This window comes from Gloeophyllum trabeum (assembly GCF_000344685.1).
Source record: "Gloeophyllum trabeum ATCC 11539 unplaced genomic scaffold GLOTRscaffold_00009, whole genome shotgun sequence".
Taxonomy (NCBI): domain Eukaryota; kingdom Fungi; phylum Basidiomycota; class Agaricomycetes; order Gloeophyllales; family Gloeophyllaceae; genus Gloeophyllum; species Gloeophyllum trabeum.
This window is the reverse complement of record NW_006920418.1, coordinates 260,697-281,024: the sequence shown is the minus strand read 5'-3', so window position 1 is coordinate 281,024 and position 20,328 is coordinate 260,697. Positions and strand designations below refer to the sequence as shown.

Below are 20,328 nucleotides of genomic sequence, written 5' to 3'. Positions count from 1 at the left end.
CTTCACCTCCCCCTCCCCCATCCCGGCGCGCAAACACACGCGCACGCGGTCCGCGTCCTTCGGCACCGTCGGCCACGTTATCGGGCGCGCATTCATACCTTGTTGCAGGAGGTACGCGGAGAGCGGGCGCGGGCGAGAGGTCATCAGCGGGATTATGGGCGAAGGCAAGGGGGGAGAGAACAGGGAGGCCGGGAGGGAGAGGATGTGTGCTGGGATGCAGGCGAGGCGTGGGCGGAGGAGGGCGGTGAATAACGTGGAGAGGTGTAGGAGGTGGGTTGCGAGCTGTGGGTGTCTGAGCGGGAAGAGAAAAGAGAAGGGGGAGGGGGAGGATTGTAGATACCTTTTCCGCTTCGCGGTTCTCGAGCATGTCGAAGGCGCACTCGACGGCGATGATATTCGGGTAGCTGAGCGCAGTGGTGTATATCAGCGTGCGCGCGTAGTTGAGCAAGTAATCACGTATCAACGGCGTCGTTAGGATCACAGCTGCGCGGGGCCTGAGCGTGCTTGAAGATCTAGAGCTGCTTAAGACGACGCACCGCCCGTGCCCGCCAACGCCTTCCCGAACGTGTGCAGCCTGGCGAGGACCCTGTCCTCGAGTCCGTAGTGCGCGACCAGCCCGCGCCCTTGCGGTCCATAGATACCCGTCGCGTGCGCCTCGTCTACAACGAGGTACGCGTTCCGCGCTGGGAACAAGCTCTCCAATAACCTTACGATATCTGGTAGAGGCGCGAATGTGCCGTCCATGCTGTATAGGCTCTCCACCGCGACGAACACGCTATTCCGCCCATCCTTGAGAGTCAGGTTATCCGCCAGGAGTTGTTGTAGCAGAGTCTCTAGAGATGGTAGATCGTTGTGAGAGAATGTACGATGCCCGCTTTTCCCGACGCGTGAGGCACGGATCCCGTCGTGCACCGACGCGTGGATCGCTTCATCCGTAACCACCGCATCCCCGTGCTGCGGGACGGTGGAGAAGAACCCGACGTTCGCGTCGAAGCCTGAGTTGAACAGGAGCGCACTGGGCGCGTTGAAGAACCGCTCCAGGCGGCTTTCGAGGGCAGTGTGTGCCTGCCCGTTCACGAGCAGGCGCGAGCCGCCTGACCCAAGGATTTGGGGTGCATTTTGGAGCTTGTCGAGGAAGCGCGCTCGCAGGGGAGGGTGAATGCTGAGAGAAAGGTAGTCGTTCGAGGAGAAGTCGACGAGGTTAGGGACGCGGGATGGGGACGGGTTTGGAAGTGTGCGCCGGATGTTACGCTCGTCGCGGGATTTTAGGGCGGCATGTAGCTGCGCGGTTAGCGAGGATCCTGAGGACATCGCGGCTTGATGAGGGCGGATAGACCAGAACGTCTGGCCAAGTTTTGAGGGGATGAATCAGACATCTTGGCCATGGCTGGTTTTTCCTCCCCAAGCGTTCACCGGGTACTGAGCGGGATCGCGAAGCACGTGGCCGCGGTGGCGGGCATAGAAAGGCGAAAAGATTTTCGAGTGGCTCTTCGCTGTGTTCGGTAGCCTGTAGTCATTCACGCCGTTCTGACTTACGAGTCGAAGAGGAGTGTCAAGGCTGAGCTGCTTGCTCGATGAGAAATCAGACGCACCCACCAAATTCTGACTGTACGATCCGACTCAAGTCTCAAGTTGTGGCGACTTGAAAAGCTGGCAGAACTTCCATCGTTAAGTGCGTATTCTTTTTGTTCGCCGAGAAAAATAAATAATTGCAGAGCTGACTTTCTACCACGATGACAGCATTCTGTGCGGCTACGGCGACTCCGGCAATTCCGCCAGTCCTTGCAGCCACCTTTACGGAATCCCTCCATTACTGAGAAGCATATCCTGACCGCGGATCACATCACGAAGCCCTTGGGTTACGCCTGGGTATGTCGGATCATTAGGGAAGCTACGAACCGACGACGTCCTGCGACACGTCGTGTACTATGGAGGTGAACGTCTATGAACACCTCTGCTACGTCTCATCCTAGGCAACTTGATGTACGGATATCCTTGCTAGATATCGATATCCTTGCCTAGGAGATTCTCCAAGACAAACTTCCTTTAGTCACGACTGCTAACCTTGCGAATTCAACCTCTTGTTTCAGACGGCCGCGGTCCGTGCAGCCTTCATGCTCGGTCTTCTTGGGCATCTCGGGATACTTGCCGGAAGACCCGCCTCGGGCGCGTTCCTCTGGCACACTGGTAGACTGTAACCGTAACTGGTGGGATCCGAGCCGGCAATAATATTCAGCATCCTCATTGACGTTGCAATTTGAGGGTGCATGTACGCCGGCAGCATCTAAACGGGGACCTTCATGGACTACCAACCCAGAATGATTGCCCTGGACGCTTACCCGTTTTGTCACGTCCTGGCCTTCTTGACTCAGGTACACTGCAGTCCCCGACCAGTGCTACCTGTGATGCACGCCGATACTCGGCGGTTGAATACAGGAACTTCTCCCTGGATAATGGCCTCGAATTGGCACGCCGAGAGGGTCCTCACCATACAGGTGGCAAATAGTAGAGTCAGCCGGCAGTCGGTGCACAGTATTCTGCGGCTGGTTAAAATCCGACGTGCCCTCTATGAGCTCGTGTTTGAGACACATCAGTGTATGGGGAAAGGACGTGGTACTAACCTAGCCATCGGGCACGCTGGATAGCGTCGTATTGGCACCTGCGTATATTCGAGTCGACCAAGGCCTCCGGTAAAGCCAAAGGTCACTCGATCTAAGACTTCCGCTCACTTTCTGGCCCATTCTGGGACTCCTTATCATCAGTAGCTCGCGCTTATCGGCCACGACGGCTCCGTCCGGTGACTGGCTTTCCCAGTATAGGTACAAACCCATCGCGTTGTAATAATGCTGTATACCCGGAATGAGAGCCCTTGTCTGATTTACTATTCATGCCGTGCTGGGAGCTCGGAGGTTCCCTAGGCTGGCGATATTTATTGTATACGATCGTCGAACGGACGGCGTTGAGTCATCTACTTTACTAGCATCCAAACAGCCGCCATAAACAGTGGAATTAATAATGTTGGTGGTAAGCAACTATGAAGGGTCCTCACCCATGAGCGAAACTCTGGCTGCCAGGTCCTAGCAATGGCTGAGTATCGCGCACTCCGAGGCTAGAGAGGGTCTAGATAAAAGGCTAGTGTATGATCACGCCCTCCCATAGGCTCTCCAAGGACCAATTGGCGCTGAACTCCTCTCTCCGTGTAAGCCAAGTCTCGCTTAGCCGAAAATGATTTTTCACAAACGTCAAGATCCCCCCCAGATGCTTCCGTTCAACTTGCCGTCTCGTGTGGCAAGTGCATCTGTGGCGCTCCAGCCTTCTGCCTGGCAATCGCAGCGCACTGCGAGATCACATAGAATCTCGCTGCTTCGGCAAATTCATTCTGTGAGCTATGAGCCTATTTCGCGAGATGCAGCTTGCCACAGATTAGATCTCGGCAAAAGCGCCAATTCTAGATCCCGCCTATTGGCCCACGTGAAGTTGTCAAAGAAGGTATTTGTGCCGGCGTCTGACCCCCAAGCGACGAGAGGATGACGGTGAATTTCGCTTGGGCGATTTTCGGTTTGATCTCACCACGTAAGGAAGTCTAACGGCGACCAGTCAGTAATTGGCAAGAGGCGACCCTGCTCTGCGGGAAAGTCTCTGTAATGAAAGAAGCTCGTCACTCTAAATTACCGGTGCCTTCTCAATTCCACACCTACCTCCACCACTTCCCCCGTCGGGCGACGTTGAAAGTCCTCGTTTCTTGCTAACTATGGCCGTGCGAGTGAGTGCTGGCGTCCCGCACTGGTCAGCTTTCATCTGACGGGCGCGAGCAGGCTTCAATACAGGCTGTTCCCCGACTGACGATCGACTTCATCATAATTGGAGGCGGAATCGCAGGACTCGCGTGTGCGCTGGCGCTGCGGCGAATAGGTCATCGTGTACTGGTCCTGGAGAAAGATGACGGTACTGACCAGGTGTGTTACATCGTCCTTGGCTTCGCATTATACCCGCTCATGACATCTCTTGGAGGTAAAGGTCGCGGGCGGCTGCAGGCTGCCGCCCAATATGTCGAAGATCCTCAAGTATTGGGGCTTTGAACCACAGCTACGGGATATCTCAGTGGTGTCTGGCGCGACTTTCCTCTCGATATGTATGTCTTCTCCACTCCTGATGTCACCACAGCGCTCATTGTGTTTCAGACGAGACCGGATTTCTGTTAGGAACGCATGTGTGGGACCAAGAGGTGTTGAAAGAGGCGGGCGGTGAATTTGTGTTTTGCCACGTAAGTACGTCTTCTACCTTCCGAGGTAAAACAAGTTTGACGAGCGTTGGCCAGCATGCAGATCTGCGTAGCATGCTACGCGAGGCCGCCGAACGCGCTGGAGCACAAATTCGAGATCGAGCACAAGTGGTGTCGATTGACCCAACAAACAGAACCGTCACTCTGGCATCCACCGAGGTGATTTCTGGCGACGTGATCATTGGCGCGGACGGACCTTCTGGTATATCACGAGAGTTGCTTGCTGGTGGCCAATCCTTGAACGGGCCCGCCCGCCACGCTTTCTACAAGTGAGCTCTTCTCGCCTTCTGCCGCGCATGGGCCACACTGAACTTCCGTCAGCACTGTGGTCCCTGGTGACAAAATTCGAAATGACCCTGAATTAAGATATTTCGTGGAGCAAGAACACGTAGGTTCAGCCAATCTCTTGTACGCGGCCATCGTAGCTCAACATGGTGATCAGCATACTCAATTCGTGTGGTTTGGTGATGGTCATTCAGTGCTTCTTTATCCCGTCGTAAGCGTGATTATTCATGCGAGCACATGCAACCTACTAAAGGTACCGCTCAATAAGGGCGGACAGGAAGATTTTGCCATGAATATATACGCACCGGATGACGGGGAAGGAGACGGATCATGGGAAGACTCGGTACCAATAAGCCGCCTACGTGAAGTGATGAGGACCAGTGAGAAAAGGTAGCAGTGTCTCAGATATCTCGGAGCGGAATGGCCTAGTTCTGATTGTTTCCCTGACAAAGATTGCAAAAACTGGCCACCTTAGCAGCGGCCCCCGCGAGGTTGCGAGTGATCGAACAAGGCGAACTCGAAGACTGGGTCCATAACGATGGAAGACTCCTCCTCATAGGCGAGGCCGCGCATACGCTACCTGTAAGTCCCGCTAAATGACAATCTCATTTACGGACATCCACGTACTCACCACCTGCAGCCGGGTTCCATCCAAGGGAGCGCAATGGGGTTAGAAGATGCGGCAGTCCTAGCCAAACTGTTCTCGCATCTAAAAAGTGAAGATCAGATTCCCAACTTCCTATACGCATTCCAAGATCTCAGGCAGAATCGCTGCTCTGGCGTCCTGAAGCAAGAAATGGGAAACCTTATGTTCATGGCCATGCCTCCATGCCCCATGCAGGAAGCTCGTGACCGAAGTATGAGGGAGAAGCATGAGGCCGGGCTGAACGTTCTGGGCAATAGCAGCGGAGGCGATAGCAATAGCGAGCAGTGGGAGGAGATCAAGGAGCTGTGGGGCTACAACGCCGAGGACGAAGCCGACAATTGGTGGGTTGAATGGGGCGTCCTTCGAGAACGTGCAAAGGAAAGGGCCCGCGAACTGAACGCTTCCCAGTTGTCCAATGGTAACGTTAGTAACTGATCCATGAATTTCGAGACCACTTCCGCGCCAGGCGATATCACTCTCCTTCTCTTCCATCGTATTTATCACAGTCGCTCTCCGTCCTGTTATGGTATATAATTATGTATACGCGCTATCTTCCCATGTAATCGCTAGTTTGCTGTTATCCTTCTGGATAAATTTGCGAGATTCCTATGGCAGGTTTCTGCCGCCGCCGCTTCCAATCAATCAGCGCAAGACATGAATGTCTGGCTCGTCCCACAGATTGGATAGTCATCGATGTTCAACATCTGCGGTATATGCCTTGGCGCATTTCCTCCTCGCTACTCCTTTCAGCATAATTCCTGTAACCTGAGATGAGAACTACATACCGATACTCGAACATGACTTGTGCTGCAATGAAGAGACAAACGCACGCAACTCCGAAAAAGCGGAGACCTTTGAACAGCGAGTCAATCACAACTCCGTCGGCGAGATAGCACGCTTACCTTCCCAAGTTCCAATCAACTGCGAGAGAAGATAAGACAATCCGTCTGTCCCGATGACAAAGCCAACGAGATTAGCGGTCATCATCATGAGGATGTTGAATACGGCCCCGACAGCGCACAGGTGTCGATACCAAGGCTTATCCGAGCACTACGTAGGTGGATAGGTATGTTACCAATCCACACTCTCGGAGGAAGTTACTCACCTGAGAGGCGGGAAACAGATAGCGAGCGAGCAGCTCGGGGAGAATGAAAAGGCTGACAAGCCATCCCCACGTTAAGAGCCGGAATGAGAGGTCGTGCCACAACGCCACGAAAGAGAAGATTAACACGCTTGTGAATGCTACATTCTTCGTACCTCCGAGGGGGATGTAGATATATCTGATGATAATATCGTGTGGCCACAATTTCAGCAGAAATGACAGACAAGACGTACCTGACAATCCACAGGTTATAGCTACGGTGCCAAGCTCTCCAGAAGCCCAGTGGCGAGTAGTTGTTGGCCATGCACCGCACCATGTTCTCTGGAGGGTCTATACCGTCCATGAGAGCCCACAGGCGGAAGAGGCGCCATGGCAGCAGCAGCTACACTCCATGATATCAGCGCACACGGCCTGGAAACAGGAAGAATTGTAACGACCTTCAACCAGACTATGAGGAGGTTCCAGAAGCCGATCATGCTTAGCTCGAAGGGCGAGTCGCCTTGCCACGCATGGCTGTCTTTGATGGCGACGACGTACATGAAGTGGAGTATGAATTCCATGGTGAGGAGGCACGCGAGGAAGCGGAATGCATAATTGACGACTGAACGGACTGAAATAGCGACAGGTCGTTGGAGCTGGATGTTAACCACTTAGCATTGGGCGTGACAGAAGACGCAAGAAATACAACAGACCTGCCACATAAAATCGTTAAACGTCATGATAGGGCCTGCTATGTACAGCGGCGGATATAGCACATAGGCCAAATAGTTTATGTAACCGTAGAATACCTGCGGGTGTGGCGTGGTTGTACGCTTCTTGTGATCAAGTGTAGATCCTGTCTTCGGTTGAGAATGGACAGGAAAGAACATATTAGGATCTGGGAAATAAATCTATACTGCATAGACAGACTGACGTCAGCTGCACCGGTTCCGTTGCATGCCCAGAAGTAATCCATGTTGAAGGAGACGAGCCTCAACATCGTGATATTGAAGCTGACGTGCCACCGAGGGTATGCACCGCCAATGTCGTCCTGCGAAAATCATGTGATCCCCGTTAAGGATAAGGACATAGCCACGACGTACGAGAAATTCAAGAGACGGATGCAAGACGGCGAACTTATATCCTTCGTTCCTTTCATTCGCAAATAGGATGATAGTATTGAATACCCAAGTCAGTAAGGGTGTTAATTTTGATCCTCTAAACGACTTGGCTATCCAATAATTGAGGGTTATGATAAGTAAGACCTTGATAGCGCTGGAACCGTGTAGTCCCATGAGCATCAGCACAGAGAAGGTCGATAGGAAGAATATCCGACGCGCGTGAACCTGCCAGCCGTTGAGGAGAGACGAGTAATTGGCGAAAAACACGTATACAGCTTTAAATCCAAAGAAGGCGGCTATCAATAGGCCAAGGGAGGGTATGTTGTTACGAAATGATCGATACTGGGCATCGCTGTTGTCCTACATGGAAAAGTCTTTTGGTAAGATGCAACGGTACGGACATAATGCAAGGGGACACTTACGACTTGCCGACCAGACAGCCATCCCTGAGATAACCGGTGACTGTATAGGGGGTAATTTGGGTGATTCACTACACCATATAGCAAGTAAATACATGCTCCACGGGTGAAGTGGGCTACTCATACACACCAGAACTCAACTTTACGGGCACCCAGACGAGAATCGGTACGACAATTACGAAAAGAACTTCATAGAGAATAAATTCAGGAGTTCTCCACCGGGCAGCTGGTCTCTTCCTTCCTGACACGCCTCTGCTTGCTGACGCAGGGACGTCAACCGTTAGACGTATTACACCCTTTGGCTTCCTTGGAGACTCGGCTGAATCCACTTCAAGAGCTGAGACTGAACGCAGATCCGTAGGCATTTGCAGTGCGACTTCTCCTGACATTACAGAGAATTCTACCACATCTGGCAGGCTGAAGGCTGAATACCGTCAATAGATTCGCTCTAGTCGCCGAAGTAACGCTATAAACAAGGAAAAGGCCTCCAAGTTTACGTGTAGAGTGGTAGTATGGTACGCTGAGCAGTAGCCTGCTTTAAGTTGCCACCCATTAAACGCGTGACGGTCCCGTTATGTGTCACGTCACATCCCCTGTGGCGACTTCGCAGCCGCATGGCAGCGCCCTGCCAAATCTCCTGTATCGCGCACCGTCGGCTTACACGTTAAACTAGAGTCAGTTTCTGCCTGGTCGACCTAGGCGTCGTTGCTGGTGTTTGACTGACTACGATGCTTCGACGTGCAGTGGAGGAATTATCGACGGGGTCGGATTCGGATTATTCCAAGTGCGTTTAGATCCCTCCGTATTCTGAAAGGAGATGCTCAAACCTAGCTTAGTACGGTACGCGGATACCAACGGTTTCTCATATTCTTCTCTCTAACATGCAGTTGCAGTGGATATCATGGTTCTTGTCATCGAAAGGCAATGAATACTTCTGTGAAGTCGAAGAGGACTACATTCTCGACCGATTCAATCTTACGGGACTGAATACCGAGGTCACGAACTACTCACAAGCTCTGGACTTGATCACAGACAACCTGGGTGAGTCCTTTCAGCTTTACTGTCTCGCTCAAGGAAGCTTGACGGTTAGAGTCAGACGATGACATTCAGGACGAGCTTCGTGGATCGCTGGACGTGCAGGCACGCCTCCTGTACGGGCTGATCCACGCAAGGTGGATTGTCACTGCGCGTGGACTGGCGAAAATGGTAGATGCCACTCCCTGTAGTGTCCGTGTGTGAGGCTGACATCCGTCCAGCTCGAAAAATACAAGAAAGCAGATTTCGGCCGATGCCCACGAGTCCTATGCCAATCCCAGCCGCTCCTCCCCGTGGGCCTGACAGACATTCCATACGAAAAGTCCGTCAAACTCTACTGTGCTCGCTGCGAAGATCTTTACTCCCCCAAATCTTCGCGCCACGGCTCCATCGACGGCGCCTACTTTGGTACCTCCTTCCCGCACCTTCTGTTCCTTGTATACCCGCACCTTATTCCGCCAAAGAGTGGTCCCCCTGACATGACGGCCGGGCCTTCCGTGTCGCGCGAGAGCGATGGGCGCAGGGTCGCTGGTCGGAGAGCACGGGACGAGCTCGAGGGCAGTGTGGCAGAGGGAGTCGGGGAAGGCGTCAGCACAGCCGCCGCCGCGCTCAAGGCCGACAGGTATCGACCGAAGATTTTCGGCTTCCAGGTGAACGAGATTGCTAAGCTCCAGAGGTGGCAGGAGGCCATCCGGGATAGGTCGGTGCACTGATAGCCGCTCGGTAACTCTCGCTGACGTCGATTTTCAGGCAAGTCGCGCGACTCGAGGATCAAGATGTGTGATTTAGACTGCACGCTGTCGCTATATCGTCGTTTTTTTGTTTTCTTGTCTGTGCACCCTCCCGCTAGTCTCATGTGGCTCGAACAAGAAGATTTACGGAAGCAGTAGGTACGCTACTTGTACAAGTGAATCAATATTCATAAACTAAGAATTAGTATTAGGTATAATCGGCTAGCTGAGATTTGTGCAAATCCATTAGATCTTCCATTCAATACTTGACAACCTTGCTCCGGTACGTGACGTGTGTCGAGGTGTACTCCTGCAAACCGAGCTTGCCGTTCTCGACGCCGAAGCCGGACATCTGAGGTAAAGGTGAAAATGGTGATTGGAGCTGAGCTGGAGGCACCGCAGGAAATCACTCACTTTGTGTCCCGCGAAAGGCGCGGACGGATGGATGTAAGGGAAGTCATTTACCCAGACTGGGCGACTTTAGAGATACCATAAGGCGCACAAGAGCCCGGCGGCATACGTACCTGTCCCAACGTCGAGGCGTTGACTGATTCGGTTAGCCTTTTCCATATCGTTAGTCCAGATGGTCGCTGCTAAGCCGTATTCAGTATCGTCTGCAGATACGGCGAGTCAGTTCGGGTCCTGCATGATATGCGGAGTGATGCTTACTGGCCCGCCGGATTACCTCCTCCTCGTCGCTCCACTTCATAATGGGAATAATCGGTCCAAAGGCTGTGGAGGTCGCATATGGTCTAATGAATGCGTGGAGTCGGCCGGGACAATGCACTCACGTTCTTCTCGGACTATCCTCGAATCATCCGGTGGATTGTCTATGATGGTGATGGGGATGAAATAGCCTGGACTGTTCGGGTCGATCTCCCCGCCTACGGCAAACGTGTAGCCGTTGGCTTTGCAGTCCGCAATAAACTCCCTGCGTTATGTCAGCTTTGCATGGGCACTCTGGTCGAACTCGCCGGTAACGCACTTGACTTTCTCGTACTGCATGGGATTCTGGATGGGCCCCAAAGCGGTGGCGGGATCTAGTCCGTCCCCGACTTTGGCTGTTAGGGCGATTGACACTAGTTCGTCTCGAACCTCGTCATAGATCTGCTCGTGGATATAGACCCGCTTCGCAGCCTACGTCGCACCCATGTAAGCACCTGTCACCAGTACGACGTAACTGGCTGACTGACCGCACATAGCTGACCGGCGTTATTAAACATGCACTTAAAGAGATCCCTGGTATCGTCGTTCAGATGCAGTACTTGGGAAGAATGGGTAGTATCACAGCACTTACATGGCCACTGCTTTCGGGCGCACATCCTGGAGGACTATCGCAGGATCATTACCGCCCAGTTCCATGGTAACTCGTTTCAAACTCCCAACTGCGCTCTGTAGCACGAGCTTGCCTGTCGCGGTCGACCCCGTAAAGGCGATCTTCGCTATCTTCGGATGGCTTGTGAGCCACGGACCCCTGCACGTGGCCGTCTCTCACTTCAGCGAACCTCGATAATATCCACCGCTGAGTCATACTCACATGTCGTCATCCCCATTCAGCACAGAAAGCACCCCAGGCGGCAGAACTTGCTGAGCAAGTTCAACAAACTTCAGAGCGCACAAGGGCGTATATGGCGAGGGCTTGACGATGACCGTATTGCCAGCCACAAGCGCTGGGGCGACCTGAAAGACGACACCTGACAGTTGGGAAGCGTACCCGGCAGATCGGTAATGAACACACCTTCCAGATGAGAAGCAGGACCGGGAAGCTACGACACAAGGGTTTAGCACTATTCAGTAACAGAGTCCATAAACCTTACTTCCACGGGATGATCGCTGCCACCTATATGGTACAGGCGGCTAAGTATGGCGAGGGTCTGAAGTCTCAACAGACGAGGTACGCACAACTCCAAGGGGGACGTGACGTGCCACCGCTACTCTCTCTGAGTCGTCTAGCACTGTCTCTTCCGGCAACGACATTGTCGACACCGCATGGCACCACGCTTCTGCCCCAGCGAGCTCCCAGCCTCTGTAGGTAACACGCGGACCCACAGGGTCAAACGACGTGAAGCAAGAGCTAAGATTAGCATCAAAGAGCACTCACGAGTGCGTCTCGATGGGCTTCCCTTGTTCCTTAGTAAGGAGCTCTTTGAAATCCTGCATGAACTGCCGAAGCATCTGGCCGAGGCGCCGCACGGCTGCCTGCCTCTGTTCGACGGGCGTCGCCGCCCATGAGGGGAAGGCGTCTGAGGCAGCGTCCAGAGCAACGTCCAGCTGCTCACGACTGGCGACGGGCACTGAGGCAAGGGCTTGCTTGTTGGCGGGATTGAGGACTGTGCGATATCTGTCGGACGTCGTCTTCTGGCCATTGACGATATGTTGGCTGGCGGCGGGTTACCCGTGAGTTCATGTCAGACGTAGTGGAGACTTACAAATTATCCGTGAAAGATACAGAGCTGAATTTAAATACCTCCTCCTGCTTTGCAGGCGGCGTATCGTTCGGTGGGCCACTGGTGAGAGTCTTGAGGGTGCCGCTCTTTCTGGCCCCCAGAGTTCCGCTTGCTTGTTTCCTGAGAGTTCCGTTCGGGTTCGCGTTCCAGCCAGGTCGCAGAGGACCACTAGACTTGTTCCTTAGCGTACCGCTTGTCTTCGCCTTTATAGTACCATTTGTTTCGGATTTGGGTGAATCGCTTGATTTGGCCGGGAAGGTACCGCTCGTCTTCGCATTCAACGCCCCGCTGGCTTGACGCTTCAGAGTGCCGGTCGTCTTGTTTCTCAGCGACCCACTAGTGGTGCCATTCGAGTGACCGTTCTGTACCCCGTTCGCCTTGTCGTGGCCCTTTGCGTTTGCTTTCCCGGACGCTTCGTGGCCATTCGCGTGGCCGTTGGCTCGGCCGTTCTGGTGCAATAGACCGACTCCATTGCCATTGGCACTGCTAGAACCGTTGGTATGGCCGTTGGTATGGCCATGAAGCCGATGCCCGTTGTACATGGTGGCTGCCTTGATCATGATGGGTGGAAGGAAGTAGGAGGAAATTAAAGAACGCTCTCAGAACTCGACTCCCCCAATTTATGTCGGGCCTGGTCCGCATCTAAGCGATTACTGTGCTTCGTCGCAGGGTCCTCCTCCGAATCCGGCACAAGGATCGCGAAGAGGCACCACATATATGACGAGGTTACATAGACGCGGTTGGCATTGGAGGATGTTACCCGATATCAAGGAACTCGCGTCAGCTGCGCTTCTCGGATTGCAGACTCCGAGATTAGATTGCTCAAACTTGCTGCTTTCATATACACTGTTCCTTGTCCGAGCAATGCTACCCGGATCCTGGGCTAAGGAAGTGAGATTCCCATCTTGCACCTGGGTAGCTCCATGACTGAAGCTTGCAGGCCGACCATAACTCGTCTCTACGTCGAATATGTCGACGTCAGCGTGCTCGTGATGGTCGCGCGCGGCAGTCGGAAAGTCGGAAGCAATTTACTTATGGCGGTTAGTTCGCACACCGAATGGAGGTTGCCGCTGGGGACTCGGCGTTCAGAGCCCAAACAAGTTTGCATTTTTCATTTAGCTCCGTAGTCGGGCTCCAGCTCATGGATCCGCATGCAAGCACGATTCACTGGAATGACTGCGTTTCTAACTCCTTGTCATAGACGAATGGTTTCCTTTGGTGACCTCCGCGGTTCGAGAATCGATCCGCACGCCTGCGCGCTCGTCGTATCTCTGGTGCGAGATTGAGCAAGATTTCATGGACGCAGGAATCTCTAGAGAACCAGACATGAAATGCTTCTGGAAGCTCAGTTGTGTGGCCAAGAAGATTGCTGTCCTCTGCTGCCACCCTACCCCTTTGCTCGTCGGTGCGGCCTGAAACTTATTTGGCATTGCGAATCACAGGAGAGGACAGCAGCCAATCCAGAGGTACCGCGTGCAGAGATCGTATGGCGGCCGTGTGTCGCGTGCTCTTGAGTTCGACCTTAACTGTGGCCATGGCCCAAGGACACCACCCGACCCGGTCTACTCCCACGCGACAGTTGCTGGACTCAGCTTCGGGCTGCTCGCTTACATGTACTAGGGAGAGCCTGGAGTGACGTCTGCCTTTAGCGCATAAGTTGCAATGTAGCCCTTCTATGGCTGGTCGATTGTCGCCACATAACTGTCTTCTGCGCTCTATCGCATTCTGTCACCGAACCTGGAAGCTTGGTTTCTGCTAACTTGCCGTCTTGGCGACCGGAAAGTGCAATAGTATGTTTCGAAGTCGGCTTACCTCCTTCGTGCCCCACTGGTGCAGCTGATCGCCCCCGAACAAGATGCCTGAAAGTGGGCTAGCATCATGCGTTCCCTGGGCCCGTAGCTAAGCGCCACCGTGCCAAAGAAGGCCCAGAACGGCGAATCGGTACCTGTTCTGGACCTCAGACTCTGTTGTATGTTATGATTCCTAATTGGTCCGCGAACCTCCCGGTAGGTTCTCAGACCAGTCAGGAAGAATGACTGCACGATACCACGGTGCAACTACAACTATATTGGATATCGACCCGATCGCGAAGGCCACCCGTCACTCCGATGAACTCGTTTTCACTGTTGTTTTCAAGGCTGACGTTTTTAACGTCGTCTTCGCCGGAGACGTCTTGACTGGTGTCTTCCCCGGTGCAGATTTCTGCTTGCTCAGAGGCAGCGAGAACGCTCTCTTCCTGAGGGTCTCCCATACACGTTCCCAGATGGATCTGGGGCGTGGGGCTGTCTTTCCGCTGGATGGGGCGGGACACGTATTGAAAAGGTCCGGGAAACCTGATGCGGCAATGAGAGCAAACCATGCAATATTCTGCGCATTGGAAGCCTTCTGAGCAGGAGATAACACCTGAGTACATCTAGAGGATAGGATCGGACAGTGCTACGGAAGATCGGACAACTGGAGGAACATACTGCCTCAAATTATACATCCGGACCTCTTTCTTCGTCCTAGGGTCGACGGCTTTCAGGTCACGCAGCCTGGCGCCTACAGAGTGCATGGCTTAGTGTTCAAACTCGACCGCACAGTTGAACATGCTTACCGCCTACTATAGGAATAGAATGTTGCACCTCGTGAACGAGCGTCATACCTGAACGGCCATCATCAATAAATGGTAAAACAGGCCTATGAGCTCTCACACCTTGCACGGATCCAAGAGCACCCATAACCTTCGGGTCTGGGCTGTTAAGCGCTGCTTTCGCAGCAGCCAGACTCGAGGCCGCGAAATATTGCGGGCGGAGAATAATGAGGTTCGCATCCAACTGGATAGGGTCGGTTGGTGATACGGTGGTAACGCCCTTATTACGCGTACTGATAGAGGTTATTGATCATAGGAAGCGCAGGGGTTGCTGCCAATGACAAGACGCACCTTGCGACTGCGGGCTGTTTCGAGTCCGGCTGCACTTTTTGCGGCCCACATATAAAGGTGACATCCGTATCCGGGACACCGTTCATGGTAGTGATGAGCGCAGGCGCCTGACTGAACTTTCCGGATAGTGGTTGCACCTGCTTGGACAGGACGTCGGCCGGAGCCGCAGCTGGATCACGATTTCAGAGAGTCGGTCAGTTGATATTGGGATGCCGCTTACTGCCAAGGAATTGCGAGTACATGAACTTGGGGTCTTTCGTTACTTGAGGGTTAGAAAGGGCTGTGATGGCAGCTTGAGTCATGGACAGAGCATCATTGACGCCGTTGTTGATGGCAGTGACTTGGTCCGGCGTGCAGCCAAACTGGGACTCGAATGAATTAGGATCGGCATTCGAACCAGTCGGCTTCGTAAGAATGTTGAGCCCAGTCGCAGCTCTTCTGTAGGTAGGTGCAGAAAATACGGGAAGGACCGTGGCGAATAAAAGACCGAGCAGTAACTGCATTCTCAGGAAAATACGAAGAAAAATTCCGACCGGCGGAGGAGAGGAGGTGAAGTAGATTAGGATGGTCCGGGCCACGGAGAGTCATTGCATCTGGGAGGCCGCCTTTAAATCTCGCACTCCAGGTATCTGGGAATAAGCATCACTCATGACAGGTTCGGGTCAGCGACATGTGTTTCAGGAATTGTATGTGCATCATCCCTCCGTACTGGACTCGAGTGATAGCCACGGACGTGATATGATTGACTCGAAGCCTCCAATGGAGGTTTTCAAGAGCTAAACCCATGGACACAAAGCCCCGACAGGCCGATGAGTAAGGCTCACGGCATATCCGCTCAGAAAAATATCGCTGCTTGGAAGTCGAACCCTCTCTGAGGGCCCTGGAAAATAGCGAGGCCCAAAATTGTCTGTTTGAGACAACCCGATCAGCTGCCCTTTGCTCCATCAGCGCTCAGCGATTGCGCCGTACCTTTACGACGGCCTCGACTGTCAACAGCCCAATGGCATGGGGATTATACCGGAAGCCACATTCGACGGCGTACTCGCGGATTTGTGTCATGGTTTCATCCGATGAACATGATCAACATTCATTTTTGTAACTTGCTATGGCCTACGCCCCGGCATGCAGGCCCATCGCAACATTCTGAAACGTTGATATAAATAAGCATCATAGCAAACCTGATCCATGATGCCAACTACTTGTGGAATCTCGCTATAAATGAACTCACCGCAAAACCGCAGGCTCCTGCTTCGATCATTGAAAGCCATTCAGCTTCACCTGTGTACGACTCGGATTGCTGGTAGGTCTTCTAGGTGGCTTCCCGGCTTGACCCGCCGAATTAACTTCCACGCACCTCGGTGTAGTCGCCGATGGCCCTTATAAGCATAGATTCTTTACAATCCGCACAGACGTTGGCTCGCACAGGACTTCCTTACCCGCCAGAGGGACTTATCGTCCATATCTCCAACGAAGAGCCAGTATTGGCGGACATTGAAGCCTCGTTCCGGGAAGTACGCACTTCGCAAGCGGTGCTGGGTCCCGCACTGCGGCTGTCTGAAGCTCTTACGCTGCACCAGACGCCCTTGAATGAATACTTGCATGATTTATCCGAGGCGCTTCAAAGCATCCTCGAGAGATGCAGGAGCTCCCTAACGCACTTCGAACATATCCTTCCTGACTTCCCTTTGCCGGTTCACTGTCTCCATGCACTCAATTCGGCCGAACTTGACAACCTGCGGTCGATCTCCGTGCAGTGGTCCGTAACAGCTCGAAGAGACCACGAGGGGAAAGGCTATCCTCTGATTACCGAAGAACAACGAAGCAATACCATGGCCGACTTCTTCTCAGCTTTACACGCGATTGTGGAGCGTTACTCGGAGATGCTCGAAATTTTGAGAATATCCATGCCATCCATGGGCTATCCGTTATTTAATTCACTTCAAACTTCCATTCAGAGCGATTTCTGCAACCCATCATTGGCGCCGCGACTCCGCGTGCTCGACCTTACCCATACAGCGCCTGGATTAGAACAACTGCTCGATATCTTGGCCGCCAGGGCAACCGCCCTGGAACACATCATTGTAGACCAAGGGGCAGATTTCAGTGGGAGCGTGGACTGTGAAGATTCAGACGAAGCAGACGAGGAGCCCAACGGCTGGTATCTCGTGGGCAGGCATCTAGCACTCCTTCGATCCAAGCACGGAGATGGATACGCCCTGCGCTCGCTATGCGCGTCAATGACTGAGAAGACGGGACACCTTGCGCTTTTCCCGTCCCGGCTGACCCGAGATGAGCTCAGAGAGAAACTGAGCTCAGGAGCTGCAGGTTCGCTTGCGCAGGGTGCGACGGATGAAGCCATGAAATGGGTCCAGGAGACCTTGGTCGTGTGCGTGGCGTGGCCGCACTTGGCTGCGGTAGGGAATGTTGACGAGGACGCGAAGTTACATGCTGAAGGATGCGGGCACACCAGTGGATGGGGAACTCTGCAGCCTTCCGCTGTCTGGTCGCCTGAGCTCCGTGAATTTCAGCTTCTCCGCAATCCCCAAGTATTGTGACATGTATATGCAATTCCTGTTGATAGGATGGTTTAGTATATAATGATCAGAAGAAGCAATAATATTCTCCACCGTTGATCTGCTATCTGGTCGCCTGACCTTTGGAGAAGTCCAAAGACTACAAAGTCTTTGCCATGTAATATACGCTCGGGCGCGGGTTCGGATGCACTAGGACAATCCTGTATATTCACGCCTCTCAGGTCGTTTGCGCCTTTCCATTGCTAGTATTAGCTGATTAAAAATGTTAAGTTTGCGGCAGAGTAGAAAGCTGAGGACCGAAATGGGCGGGTGACGATCTCTTGAACACAGTCCCGACCATCGTGGCTGCAATGTCTCCAAAAGATCAAGAAAGCACGATAGCTGCCAGCGACCAGTCACCACCGTGCCTTACTTTGCCCGTAACGATCGATGAGGAGCTAGGGACCCTGAGGTAGTGGGCCCTCATCGCGGTGTCGGCCAGACAGAAGGACAACCACGACTTCGACGAAGTAAGGAGTTCGGATACCGAACTAGGAGAACAAGTCTCGATGTCCTACCCCCAAGTCCATCCACAGTCCATCGGCGATTCCTGCCTCCGAGTGATCAAGGTTCTTCCAAGGCAGTGACGTTCTTCTGATCATTCGATACCCAGGAAGCTTTGTCGCCACTAAGGCCCAGCCCTGAGTGTGATGCATCGCCATCCCGATGCTCGATAGCCTTTGCCTGTCGGTCCCTCAGACTGGAAATTGCCTGATGATACTTGGAAAGCAAACTACTAGATGAAGCGTTAGCAGGAAGCCCTTCGGATCAGAGCCAAAGCAGGCCCTCGGGCCCTCGGCCACATGGACAAGCACGTCAAAAGACGAGTATTTACTGCGTCTTGCCAGACGCTGACGGCGAGAAGCGCAAGCGGAGTTAGCAGTTCCATACCTCGTCGGAACCGCACCACGATCGAGAACACGAGAAGATGTCGAAGACAGGTACTCAACGTGATCGGGGTTCAGGAATCACTCACTCGCGAGTATGGCGAAAAGAGACGCCGCCTTCTTTCATCAAGGGTATCGGTGAGAACCAGAGCCCCGGCCATTGTCACGCAGTACCGTTGCCGAGCAGGACCAGGTCGACTTTGAGCGTCGCGAGTTCGGATTGTGGCGTTGGGGTCTCTGTGGCGTGGATCTGTGACCTGTAGTCACATTTCCAGTAGCTAGACGTCTACCATATATAGTGTGACTACCGCCATACTTGGGTGGTACTGAAGGCAACTTCGAGGCCCAAGCAGGAAGCATACCGTTGCCGAGCAGGACCAGGTCGACTTTAGGAAATCGAGCACAGCAATGCGGGCTTGCGATCGGGGTCCTGGCACCGCGTGATGGAAAAGAGTGACATCCACCTCTAAATATCGAGTTCCTCCTGTGCTAATGCTTGTTGACTTCTATGTGCTCTCTAAGTTCACTTCTATTAGGTCTGAGAGTATGGAGAGAGCCTATATACATAGTCTGGTACAGTATATGTGTAATTAGCAGCCTTCTCTGTATGAATTATGCAATACTATATATTACCAAGGTCTGCCTATGGTATAAGTGACAACTCTGCTTCATTGTTGAAGATCTAGCGATACCATGTAGTCCGGTTCATAGTTTGTATACACTCGGCATGGAATTGTAGGAGTGGTGGTGTTTCAGGATTGATGTGACTCTCTAACACGCCTCCCGACTCGGAAGGTAACAAGGTACATTGGTGAAGTACCCTGTGCCTCAAAGGCTCCAACAAGAATTCCAGTGGAGGAAAGTGCTATTTGAAGCAATGTATTGCACTTTATAGTAGGTTGAATAGCTAACAACAGTGGACTATATGTTGGTATCAGAAGCCAGCCAGTGAATTAAGTACATGTCCTAGGCTACTACTAAATCTGAGTGTGACCAGTCTCATCTCCTGGCAACTTGTATCATCAATGTAGAGAAACATTGAACATGTCACCATTGAAGCTGCTACTTAGTTGAAGCTTCAATATGGCTTGAATGAACAATGCTTCCGAAGTTAACTTCAGTACCACCCGAGTATGGCGGTGGTCACACTATATATGGTAGACGTCTAGCTACTGGAAATGTGACTACAGGTCACAGATCCACGCCACAGAGACCCCAACGCCACAATCCGAACTCGCGACGCTCAAAGTCGACCTGGTCCTGCTCGGCAACGGTAGAAGCATTGTTCATTCAAGCCGTATTGAAGCTTCAACTAAGTAGCAGCTTCAATGGTGACATGTTCAATGTTTCTCTACATTGATGATAATGATACAAGTTGCCAGGAGATGAGACTGGTCACACTCAGATTTAGTAGTAGCCTAGGACATGTACTTAATTCACTGGCCAGTTTCTGATACCAACATATAGTCCACTGTCGTTAGCTATCCAACCTACTATAAAGTGCAATACATTGCTTCAAATAGCACTTTCCTCCACTGGAATTCTTGTTGGAGCCTTTGAGGCACAGGGTACTTCACCAATGTACCTTGTTACCTTCCGACTCGGGATGCGTGTTAGAGAGTCACATCAATCCTGAAACACCACCACTCCTACAATTCCATGCCGAGTGTATACAAGCTATGACCGGACTACATGGTATTTCTAGATCTTCAACAACGAAGCAGAGTTGTCACTAGTACTTATACCATAGGCAGACCTTGGTAATATATAGTATTGCATAATTCATACAGAGAAGGGTGCTAATTACACATATACTGTACCAGACTATGTATATAGGCTCTCTCCATACTCTCTGACCTAATATAAGTGTACTTAGAGAGCTCATAGAAGTCAACAAG

General features: G+C 52.6%; 7 protein-coding genes across 7 annotated transcripts; 3 read left to right on the top strand and 4 right to left on the bottom strand.

Moving 5' to 3' along the window:
• Positions 1-14: 14 nt before the first annotated feature.
• Positions 15-1,311, bottom strand: GLOTRDRAFT_77827 (PLP-dependent transferase; the record flags this gene model as incomplete). The annotated part of the gene is made up of 3 exons (XM_007869126.1): positions 15-282; positions 341-483; positions 537-1,311. Coding segments are annotated over 3 exons (1,185 nt in total), but the record flags the coding sequence as incomplete, so codon positions are not given.
• A 2,224-nt stretch (positions 1,312-3,535) lies between these two features.
• GLOTRDRAFT_139408 (FAD/NAD P-binding domain-containing protein) lies at positions 3,536-5,855 on the top strand. Its single transcript, XM_007869125.1, has 10 exons — positions 3,536-3,763; positions 3,816-3,956; positions 4,012-4,132; positions 4,182-4,264; positions 4,319-4,551; positions 4,604-4,670; positions 4,725-4,778; positions 4,836-4,957; positions 5,020-5,149; positions 5,208-5,855. The coding sequence occupies exons 1-10, from the start codon at positions 3,752-3,754 to the stop codon at positions 5,646-5,648; spliced, it is 1,404 nt and encodes a 467-aa protein (XP_007867316.1). The 5' UTR covers positions 3,536-3,751; the 3' UTR covers positions 5,649-5,855.
• On the bottom strand, positions 5,841-8,223 carry GLOTRDRAFT_116672 (MBOAT-domain-containing protein; the record flags this gene model as incomplete). The annotated part of the gene is made up of 12 exons (XM_007869124.1): positions 5,841-5,950; positions 5,999-6,065; positions 6,116-6,263; positions 6,319-6,493; positions 6,549-6,697; positions 6,753-6,950; positions 7,008-7,154; positions 7,229-7,345; positions 7,398-7,775; positions 7,838-7,905; positions 7,965-8,130; positions 8,164-8,223. The coding sequence occupies 12 exons, from the start codon at positions 8,221-8,223 to the stop codon at positions 5,911-5,913; spliced, it is 1,713 nt and encodes a 570-aa protein (XP_007867315.1). The 3' UTR covers positions 5,841-5,910.
• A 339-nt stretch (positions 8,224-8,562) lies between these two features.
• On the top strand, positions 8,563-9,582 carry GLOTRDRAFT_44457 (uncharacterized protein; the record flags this gene model as incomplete). The annotated part of the gene is made up of 4 exons (XM_007869052.1): positions 8,563-8,622; positions 8,728-8,875; positions 8,925-9,040; positions 9,091-9,582. The coding sequence occupies 4 exons, from the start codon at positions 8,563-8,565 to the stop codon at positions 9,580-9,582; spliced, it is 816 nt and encodes a 271-aa protein (XP_007867243.1).
• Positions 9,583-9,859: 277 nt separating this feature from the next.
• Positions 9,860-11,970, bottom strand: GLOTRDRAFT_44016 (aldehyde dehydrogenase family protein; the record flags this gene model as incomplete). The annotated part of the gene is made up of 13 exons (XM_007869016.1): positions 9,860-9,952; positions 10,015-10,070; positions 10,125-10,214; positions 10,270-10,332; positions 10,392-10,527; positions 10,582-10,737; positions 10,794-10,839; positions 10,898-11,074; positions 11,138-11,280; positions 11,339-11,366; positions 11,418-11,440; positions 11,503-11,626; positions 11,702-11,970. Coding segments are annotated over 13 exons (1,404 nt in total), but the record flags the coding sequence as incomplete, so codon positions are not given.
• Positions 11,971-13,231: 1,261 nt separating this feature from the next.
• GLOTRDRAFT_94357 (uncharacterized protein) lies at positions 13,232-15,473 on the bottom strand (the record flags this gene model as incomplete). The annotated part of the gene is made up of 10 exons (XM_007869123.1): positions 13,232-13,459; positions 13,860-13,946; positions 14,048-14,083; positions 14,191-14,380; positions 14,404-14,460; positions 14,516-14,588; positions 14,644-14,691; positions 14,743-14,912; positions 14,971-15,139; positions 15,191-15,473. 10 exons carry the CDS (start codon positions 15,471-15,473, stop codon positions 13,232-13,234), a joined length of 1,341 nt encoding a protein of 446 aa, XP_007867314.1.
• An 867-nt stretch (positions 15,474-16,340) lies between these two features.
• On the top strand, positions 16,341-17,525 carry GLOTRDRAFT_130338 (uncharacterized protein; the record flags this gene model as incomplete). The annotated part of the gene is made up of 1 exon (XM_007869122.1): positions 16,341-17,525. One exon carries the CDS (start codon positions 16,341-16,343, stop codon positions 17,523-17,525), a length of 1,185 nt encoding a protein of 394 aa, XP_007867313.1.
• Positions 17,526-20,328: the final 2,803 nt, after the last annotated feature.